Below are 10909 nucleotides of genomic sequence, written 5' to 3'. Positions count from 1 at the left end.
ATGGCCTCCGTTGAATATGTCCAAACCATCTGAGACGATGTTGGACCAGCTTCTCTTCAATCGGTGCTACCCCAAGTCTCTCTCGTATATCGTCATTCCGTACCCGATCATTCCTTGTGTGGCCACATATCCATCTCAACATGCGCATCTCTGCTACACCTAACTGTTGGATATGTCGTCTCTTGGTTGGCCAACACTCCGCGCCATACAACATCGCAGGTCGGATAGCTGTCCTATAAAACCTGCCTTTTAGCTTTTGTGGCACTCTCTTGTCACAGAGTACGCCAGAAGCTTGGCGTCACTTCATCCACCCAGCCTTGATTCGGTGGCCCACGTCTTCATCGATATCGCCATCCTTCTGCAACATGGACCCCAAATATCGAAACGTGTCTCTCTCCGGTACCACCTGCCCACCAAGGCTAACCTCTCCATCCTCGTGCCTAGTAGCACTAAAACTGCACCTCATGTATTCAGTTTTAGTTCTACTAAGCCTAAAACCTTTCGATTCTAGAGTCCGCCTCCATAACTCTAACTTTCTATTAACCCCCGTTCGGCTATCATCGACTAGCACCACATCATCCGCAAAGAGCATACACCATGGGATATCTCCTTGTATATCCCTTGTGACCTCATCCATCACCAAATCTTTCTGATTCATCACTCTTTCATAAAATTAATCTGTTGCCTGATATAGTTTTATTACAACAAAGCGAAAACCCCACATCACAAGGATGGTACGACAAAGGAAAACTCGTACTCCCTCTGTAAACTAATATAAAAATATTTAGATAACTAAAATAGTGATCTAAATGCTCTTATATTAATTTATGGAGGGAGTAGCATTGTGCACATGTCGCAACTTGAAGAACAATACTTACTGATGATAACCAGCAGCAACAACTCTAGTGAAAACAATTCTGAGTAAGCGATGGGTCAGGCAGCTGAGTGTTCATTTTGTCAAGTATCACAACCGGTACTACGCCTATTTTTTTTGGAAAGGAGGATAAACCCCCGGCCTCTGTATCTGAACGATGCATAAACTATTTTATTAATTATTTACGAAGACCATACAAAGTAATACATCAGTCAGCTTGAAGCCACCGTCTAGGCAACGCCTGTTGCTATTCCTATCTCTTGATGAAGGTGTGCCGAATATCCAGGCCAAATACCAAACATACATCGCACCAAATCCTAACATCTATAGTCGGATACTCCAACCCAGCCACACACTAGGACTGGATCCCATACCGGTCCGGTGCACTCTTAGAGGCTGCCTCCACCATCTTCCATTGGTCCATCTCTAGAGCCAGAACAGGCGCATCTTCCTTGCTAGGTATGCCGTCGACGCCACCACGGCGCTATACAGTGCCACCATCCTGCACGTATACCTTGATGAAGGTACTGCGTCTGCTAGTGATTTTTATATTATGACGAGGGCAGTTCGATCATACAATATGTTAAACAAGACCGGTAATTACCTGAGATGATTGTAGCATGTCATTTATCAGGCGTATATATAGGGAGGTCCTTGTGTTTTGCCAACTTAATTTGTCTCCAATTCAGATTAATTTTATTGCAATTTTTGTGCACAAGAAAGAGCGGAATGTGCAGAATAGAAGATTTTGCACCAAGCTTTATACCAACAACCAACAACCAAGCCTTTCAGTCTCAAACAAGTTGGGGTAGGCTAGAGTTGAAACCCATAAGATCTCAAAGCCAAGTCATGGCTCTGGAACGTGGATAGCTAACTTCCACGGACCCCTGTCCATGGCTAAGCTTTATATAAATAAATAAATAAAAAAAGAAGGAAAAGGATGCAAGAAGCAACGAAGCAGACAAATCCATGCATGCATCCTTTCTTCTTTAGGTACTTTAATTATTTGCTCCAGTCACAAGCAAAGAATTTACATCTACTCCTGAGTAGCTATGGATGCTTTGGCAAAAGCAAAGCCAAAGCGTACACAAGCCCCAGCACTGCACTGCAGTCTCTAGTACGTATCCCCCATCCATTCCTTCATTGCATGCTCCTCCTCCGTTTCTTGTGCTGGCACAAGCAACCTCCACAGTCTTGCAGATACCAATAGATATATACTAATTCTTGTGTTACTCATTGTCAGCACACAAGATCGATGTGTCGGCCTGCCGAGTAAGGTACATACTACCGGCACTACCATATTATGTCTTTAAGCAGTCTTGTCTAATTGTTCGCAGTTTAGTTTTTTTTTTTTTATCAACAAAAAAAAAAAGTTTAGTTTGTTTTTGCGAAACATATAACAAGGGTATTATACGTCAACTGACAATGTTTTGCTATGCAGAATGGTAACTAGGCCCGATCTTTTTCGATAAAGAACTAGGTTGGATCTAGCGGAATATTTCACCTTGAGGTCTTCTTCAGATGGATGGGTTAGATTTCTGCGGCTTCTTGGCTTTGTGGGGACTTCACTGAAAAAATATTATTCATCATGCCTCCAGAGGTATTTATATATATACAAGCATACACATGCATGCTATTCTCTCATATGTATATGTATTTCGGTTGGATGTGATAGATTCCTCTTGAAATCCTTTTAAACTCATTTTTCTCTTTCTCTTCGTCCTCCGACAGCTGCACAAGCTAGCATAATATGTAATTGTAAGGTATAGTAGTGTTTGTTTGGGCTGATAGTGCTTTCTTTCAAGTCTGCTAAGTTGCTTGTTCGAATTTGTCCCTCGAGATCGATCACATCAAACTAAACGATCAACACACGTAAAAACTTTTGCCAGAGGCACCTGTCGTGCGTTTCTTTTTGTCTCTTTATTTATTTTCTCTTTCAACTCACGGTCACAATCTCACGATTGTTGCCTCTACTTATATATATATATATATATATACCAGCAGCCAACCCAAACATACAAAATCTATTTGTACCCAGACTTGGACAGCAAACAGACCTATTTTATACCCTTACTACTTCTCATGTGCAAAAGAGGAAAAACCTCAAAAAAGAGAAGAAAATAAAAAAACTGTGAGTCCACTCCGCACACCTTTCGATACTGCTTGGAATCATGCCCAAGGTCTAGGCCCTGCTTTATTCAAAGCAAAAGAAAAAGAAAAAGAGGAGATAGCTCAATCTTTATTCTTTAAATATATAGCTCCAGCCTGAAGGAGCAGCTACCAGTGGATGCTTTTGGCCAAAATAAAAGCTAAAGACGAAGCACACGAAAGCATCCGCAAGTCGTATATTGTTTAATATAAGTATCCCCACTCACTCATCCATTGTTCTCGTATATGTTGTCTATAGTATCTATTAGATAGTATATATATTATTTTTTGATACTATGTTTCGTATTTTGAATATGCTCTTTTTTACGTATGAATATATACGTATTTTGAAGATGTAAGGGCCAACTTGCAATTTTTTCATGTAGCTTACTTGAAAGAATCTTATATATAGTATATCAACATACTTACAATGATTAATTAGTATTTTTCAACTTCATCATATATTTGTTCCTGCTGAGTAAGGTAATATCAAAACTATTAATACAACTCTTGATACGTACTCCTCCTTTAATTGCTTGCAGTTTCTTTCCTTTCCAGTATTTTAGTTAAGCGTCGACTAACAGTGTTTGTTCAGGCACGGGTAATTCTAATAACTACTTCTCGGTATCTCTCGAAATAGACTTTCGTCCTGTTATATAGATATAGCAACCATCCGATACATCAAAGATCCCAATGCCGGGGCAGGCAGCACAAGAATGCCCAAAAATAAGAAAAAGAGAAATTAAAAGAAAAGAATGACAACAGAGTCGGCTCGACGGAAACGAGGCTGAACCCAAACTGGTGCGCCCTCCAACGAAATCCACCACGCTCCCAGCACTTTGGACTATCGCATAACAAGCAACACCTTCAAGAAAGAATGCGACGGTGACGACGCTGCTGCCCGGATTGATCCCAAGGTTTCGCCCGTATGCGAAGGAGCGTGGGTGAGTGGGATACCCGACGCCCTTCAGGAAGGAACGACGGCGCCCACGCGCAACGCCGCGTCGGTGCTAGCCACGCCGATAAGGATTTCGCCCCACCCAGACAGATCCGTCACGCTCCACCAAACGTGCTGCCCACCAACATGCGCTACCACGATCTAGGAGAAACCATCGCCGTCTCACCATGGAGAGCGAAGCGGGACCGACGGGCCCTAGAGGGAACAACAGGGAACGAGGAGCGGCAGAGTTAGTAGCCACACGGGAAGGGACAACCTCCACTGCCCACTACGGTCACCGACCGAACGCAGCAAGGGGAACACACCAAACACGTAGGCCCGCTCGAGCCCTTAACGGCTCATGAAACTTCCATTGCCGCGCTGCAGTGGGCGTGGCGCCGTCTCCACAACCCTTGGCACGAGCCACCCCCTCCGTCTGCCGGAGCCGGCGCAGGCACAGGCGTAGCCGAGCCAGACCCGCCCAGAACCATATCAGGCCCTAAAGGGCCCAGTTATGAGCCGAGAGAACGTCGTGGCCAACCGCCGTGCCAGCCCGGCGCCAAGTGGTCGCGCCACCACCTCCTCACCATCCGGAGCAGCACCACTTGAGGAAGAGCAGTCGCCGGAACCGTCGCTGCCCGAGGAGCACCGTCGCGCACCCGCAAAGGGACGACCGCTTGCAGCCGCCGACCCCGAAGCCGGACCATAGCAGCCGCCCACGCCGCACGCAACCCGCGCCGTCAGGAGCCAGATCCGGCCGCCGGTCAACCACGATCCGCGCCAGGCGCGCCCCACCATGGCAGCCACCACGCCACCACAAGAACTCCCCGATCCGGTGGGCTGCCGCCATCCGGAGTGCTCGGATCTGCGCCGTCGGGCCCCGCCATAGCCCAGCGCCTCCGACGGCCTGCCGTCCCGCACCGGCCAGGGGGTCCACGAGGAGGGGAAGGAGCGACCCCACCACCACCCACGCCGGCTTGGCTTCGCCCAGCGGCGGCAAGAGAGGGAGAGGCTGCATGAGGAGGGACTGGGGGCCGGCGGGTAGGGTTCCTTCCGTCGCTGCACAGGAGCGACGAGGGAGGAGGCAAAACTCACTAAGGTGCAAACTAGCAAATCAATTCATCATTTGGAGGATACGAGCAGATTGATCTCGGGAGCTTCGTGTCTTTGCCGGGCCGTCACTAGTCATCATGCCTCGACAGGTATTAATTTGTCGACTGATAGAATTGCTTTCTTCTGGTGGTATGTTGTTACTAGTATACACTAGTGTAGCATGTCAGAGATGCTTGTCTTGATTGGTTCTTGAATAAATTTGTCTTGCATTCAACAAGTATCAAGCAACGTCGTCGGTGGCCGAGATCACACACACAAATATAGGATGTTATTCTTGCTGAAATTAATTAACTAAAAAATAAATGCCGAGGCTTAATTAACCTTTTAAATTAATTACACGGACCTCCTCCAACCTCCGAGAGATTGGTAAGAGGATGGTTAATACTATAGCCAACTGCTGGCTATAAGCCATCTTATAGTTCATCTTATAGATAGCTTGTATAATAGTTAGTTATAAAAGAGTATTATTTTTATTATATAATGACTCTCCTTTCATTCTCACAAAACACCTAGGAGCACGTGCTAGAGCTAGCTCTTCAGGAAGAGCCTGCTTTCCTTTTCTCTCCTCTTCTCTCTCATCCAACTCAGCAAAAATATACTCCCTCCGTCCTAAAATAAGTGACTCAAAAATGACTCAATTTTGTATTAACTTTAGTACAAAGTTGAGTCACTTTTGAGTCACTTATTTTGGAACGGAAGGAGTAATATTTTAATCCTTACAGCCTGCTAACTGTACCTTATTATACTTGCTCTAAGAGTTGCTGCCCCCCCCCCCCTCCCCTGTCTAGGTTACTTAGCCCCGCCTCCACCCACTAGCTTAATTAATTAATTAATTTCTCTGCCTCCTCTTCCTGGCCGATCTCAATCATTTTCTAAACACACTAGGTTTTGGTCGCAACCGCGATCCGTTTTCTTGGTAAAGGGTAACTTTATTATCTTAAAATGTAGCATAAACTAGATACAACACATTGTGAATAACACCCGATCTTTGCATAACTAGGATGCACACAGCCAAATTTATAATTCCGACAAAATATCATGAAATAAGAACCGACAAAACAGCAATAGTAGAGTCTATAGATCGATACTATGCCTATATCGAAAGCGGTGGTGGATCGATTCACAGGTTATGCCGCCACCCATGTTTGGAAAAAACCCTCCGTAGCCACCTGCTCCAACCACGTACACAACGCCTTGAACAACGGTTGGTAGTTTGATCGTTGTAGCATAGACCACGTACGCAGCGAATGCGTATACCTGAAAATAACCTGCAGAGGAGAAGCATTTTTCTTATTAAAAACCAAATCAACCAAAGCAACCAAATTAAGGCATACATTCTATCCTTATTAACGTTTTGAAACTATTTGTAACACCGTCCAACCAATGGCCAAAAATATTGGGAACTAATGACCTGCCGCCTTCCATGGCCAATACTGGTCTGTCTGATTAACACTGAAAGGGGAGACGAAGGCAAAGGGGCCTTGGGTGCCAATTTCCCTATAAGTAAGGAAATATTGAAATCAGTGCAAGGACATACGCCATTTCACATTTTGGTTTTATGAGTGAAAAGTCGTGGGAAGCTTTCTTGCCTAGCACTGTTGCGTGTTTGTTTCATTAGTCAGCTTATTATTTTTATTATTATACTCCCTCTGTGAATGTATATAAGATATATGCTTACATATATAGGTGAGCACAGCACCTTGTAATCAAGACATACATGGTCACATTTTTCTCCTTTCCCTTGCCAATGAAAAAAATGCCGTGAGCTTATCATTGATTAACGTTGACCCTAATAATTACAAAAAGAAGTAGGTGACCCTTTTGCATGTATATGGTATGTTATTCCTAGACGAGAAATTATAAAGTGAGTTACCTCAACTAATATAGTAATTCCCATCAACTAATGCAGCCGATTCCTCCAGAAACCATCGAAGAAGCGGTGCAAAAGATAACCCCGTATCTAGAGGATACGAGCAGTAGTGCACACAAGACCATCTATTATAATGGATGGCGTGGGCTGGGTGCTTCGGCTGTGCTTAGAGCTATAGCCAAAGACCCTCCGTCATCTCTGATGAAGAAATTCGACAAGATCATCCACGTCGATTGCTCCAGGTGGAAAAGCCCAAGAGCACTTCAGAGAACAATCGCACAAGAACTCAAGCTTCCTCAGCGAGTAATGGATATTTTTGATATGTATGATGAGGAAGATGATTTCAAAGGCGTAGATGAAGGCTCAAGAGCTGAAATATTATTCATTGGGAAAGAGATCCATCAAGTCCTTACGGTTCACAGATGTTTAGTGATCTTCCATAATGGAAGCAGTGATATGGTTAATTTAAGTGCTTCGGGTGTTCTACAAGGAGATTTTTTTTATACTAAGGTATTGTGGACATTTCGAGGAAGGCTTCGGCTCAACCCAGGAATTAGTGATAAGGTGGATGATTCACATATGTTTATTTATTCTAATGGTATTCGTTACGAGTGGAATCTTTTGCTTAAAGAAGAGGCTGGAGAAATTGCTGGATACACAAATAAGCTTGGCAAAGCAGTTGAAGAGTGTTGTTTGTATCTGTTGTCATTAAATTCTCAGGGAGGCGATATCATGGACTACGACTGGGACAACCATGCTTCTAGCTATTGGGTTTGCGATGGGATTATACAAGGAGGTCAGGGTGATGAAGCATGGGAGCTTGCGACTGCTTTGCATCAACACATAAATACAGGGGATTATACATTTAATACGTTGCCCTCTTTTGGTCATAGACTGGAGACTCCTCCGAGGCGGTGGATATTGTCCAAGGACAACTCTATTGTGCATCCAGAGTCAACGTCGTTTTTCCTTGCTGCAGTTGCAAGTGAATCTGATCCTCCATTAAGAACCTTACCTAATGTCATGTTTCATCAACCAAACAAGCTTCGTGTGCTCAAGTTATGTTGCTGCACCTTCAGTTTTTCCGCACCTCCTTTCAGCTGTTGCCATAGCTTAAAGTTCCTTGGATTAGATCACTGCAAGGATCAACAAGTAGAAGAAGATGAGAAGCAAGATAGACCAACAATGGATTTTTTTCACAGCCTATGGGTTCTAGACATATGCCACACGGATTGGGAGTTGGATTTATCAGCAAACATCACAGAGCAGATGGCTGCAAACATTAGGGAGGTACATATAAGGAAAGGAAGGATTTGGTGCCACAACTTTTCATGGCGACAACTGCGGAAGCTTCACAAGCTTCGAGTGATTGAGCCCACATCCCCTTGGCAGACAGGCAAAATGGACGAATTTTCAGATATGGTGAAGATGGAGTACCTTGACCTATCTGGGAATAGTACAATACAAGTTTTGCCATGTCTATCAGGGGCAACAAGAGTCAAGATCCTGGTTCTAGATGGTTGTACTGGGTTGGAGCATGTTGGCCCAGAAGGACTCCCTGTGTCACTTGAATCATTCAGCTTAGATGTGTGTACAAGAGTGGATCAAAATGAGCAAGCCAAAATCTCTTGTATATCTTTGGCTGGGTGTGGAAGATTGTTGAAGTTCATATTGCGTGGATCACTTCCTAATCTTGAGGAGCTAGATCTATCAGGCACATTGGTCAAAACACTTGACCTCAAAGAGGTACATGCCCCAAATCTCCAAAAAATAATTCTATTGGAATGTTTGCTGCTCCATGCCATTATATGGCCAGAAAAGGGTCTACCAACACTAGCAATGTTGCATATTGATTCATCGGTCAGTCCTGTCCAAACAAAACTACATCAAACATATGTTACTATCATGGACCTAAGGTTTTTTCAGTCCTTGGTATTACAAACCAATGTCCGATTCTGTTGGAAGAGCACTAGATTCCATCTAAATCTTCATGTCCCTTGTACCACCAATGTTAACGGACAAAGCTATATGAAGGAGAAGATGGGCCCTGGTAATAGTGGGCAAATAATGGGCCTGCCTCGACCGAAGTCATTAGCCCCCAATACTTACACCACCTACATTGATGTCTCTGTTGGCAACATAATTATTGATCATGACTACAACAATGGAATGCAATTTCAACCATCAAGTTGTCATGTTGAGATTGGCAAAGGAATTAGCAATGCTAAAGTGGAGAGTGAACAAGTAATAAGGGCAACCATGTTTGCGATGGATAACATTGAGTCGTTGCATGTGCATGACAACTCTTCCATCATCATTGTCATCCCTGAATACATGACATCCATTGATGGTAGGGAACTTGGTTGGCGACATCTAAAACAGTGCCATGTGGTGAGATGCCCCAAGTTGCACACAGTCTTCACCCCTAACTATGATAGAATCTACCCCTTTGAAGAAATAGAAACCTTTTGGGCTTCTGATCTCTTGAATGTTCACTGCATTTGGAACAAAGGAAGGACCTTCAGTGGCACCGACAACACTTCATTCTCAAAATTGAAGAGCATACACTTGTACTCTTGCCCGAGGCTCACATTTGTGCTCCCCTTGTTGATGGGTATTCAAGGATCATATTTGCACAACTTAGGAAGTCTTCACATTGTCAAATGTGGTGATCTAAAGGTGGTGTTTTCTGTTCATCCTAACCTCAAACTCAAAGAAGATGTACTAGAGTTCCCCAGCCTGAAGCACATCCACCTGTATGAGCTCTATAAGCTGCAACATATATGTGAGGTCAAGATGCATGCACCCAAGCTTGAGAGGGTGTGGCTCAGGGGCTGTTGGAGTCTCAGGCGCCTCCCAGCAGTCAGCCGACATAGCGGCCCCATTGTAGACTGCGAGAAGGACTGGTGGGAGAAGCTGGAGTGGGACGGACTGGAGGTCGGCCATCATCCTTCCCTCTTTAAGCCGCGCCATTCATCTCATTACAAGAAGTCTCTTCCTAGAGGCTCAGTTCTATGGTGAATCCACGTAGCCGCTCAGGTATATATATAAGCACAAGACTTTCTCCCTTCATTTCTTATTTCATGCATGTATGATATAAAACTAACATTTCCTTTTGTAATAATTGAACATCAAACAATACTGTATATGTATAGTGTAGATGCGTACCAACAAGTTAATAATTCCTTCACTTTCTTTTCTCATTTCTTTCATCCTGTCGTATATATATGCATTATGTGTTTCATTCATTCTGCTCCCATCATTCCCGTTATATATGTGTAGGATTGGTGGTGGCTAACACAACGGTGCCCTCAGATGTTTGCATACAAAGTTTGTGTCTGCTGGTGTGTTTTCTGAAGAATAAATTCGTACAAGCTTGATGTTGTGGGTGTGTGCACGCACCTGCTCAACTTTGGTTTTTGTGGCTCTGTGTGGTTTGCATTGTGGTTATGTGTATGGCTTTAATAAGAAGGGTTTGGTGAGCCTGTGGCACGTACGGTCGCACAACCCCATTGGTGTGCCGAAGACTACCAAACAATGTTGTTAATTTGTGTGGTTGATTCAGCAGCACGTGTTGTGTGTCATGCTGCCTACAAATATACGAGCGTGGTTTCCTTGCTTGTATTACAAACTGCATTTTCTCTTTTTGTTTGGCTACCCATCGCTACTCTTCTGAATTTTATCAATTGTTGTCTTGTTGAATTGTGCACTTGGCCAGCTGGTGTATCTATGCATTTGTGGTAAGCAAATCAGAGGTTTACAACCGTGAAACATCGACGGTGCATGTGGGACGTTTTCGGCGGTGGGGTTTTCCTTCACGACATGTCGGGTTGCGCCTGCGAACGAACCTCCACCTGCCACCATGGGAATCCGCAGGAGCAGCCTGCACCGAAGCCGGCTGCTACCAAGCCTACTGCTGGAGCGAACAACGCGGTCACAACACATGCGCCGGCCCGGTGAGTACTGT

At 44.4% G+C, this 10909-nt stretch overlaps 1 protein-coding gene across 1 annotated transcript; it reads left to right on the top strand.

Annotated features, from left to right (window-relative positions):
- Positions 1–1948: 1948 nt before the first annotated feature.
- LOC123428998 lies at positions 1949–10134 on the top strand. Its single transcript, XM_045113068.1, has 4 exons — positions 1949–2151; positions 2316–2319; positions 2396–2474; positions 6982–10134. Exons 3-4 carry the CDS (start codon positions 2463–2465, stop codon positions 9961–9963), a joined length of 2994 nt encoding a protein of 997 aa, XP_044969003.1. The 5' UTR covers positions 1949–2151; positions 2316–2319; positions 2396–2462; the 3' UTR covers positions 9964–10134.
- The last annotated feature ends 775 nt before the right edge of the window (positions 10135–10909 follow it).

Source organism: Hordeum vulgare, chromosome 2H, assembly GCF_904849725.1.
Source record: "Hordeum vulgare subsp. vulgare chromosome 2H, MorexV3_pseudomolecules_assembly, whole genome shotgun sequence".
In the NCBI taxonomy this organism is placed as follows: Eukaryota; Viridiplantae; Streptophyta; class Magnoliopsida; order Poales; family Poaceae; genus Hordeum; species Hordeum vulgare.
The sequence above is the reverse complement of the archived record's forward strand: the minus strand, read 5'-3'. Positions and strand labels throughout refer to the sequence as shown.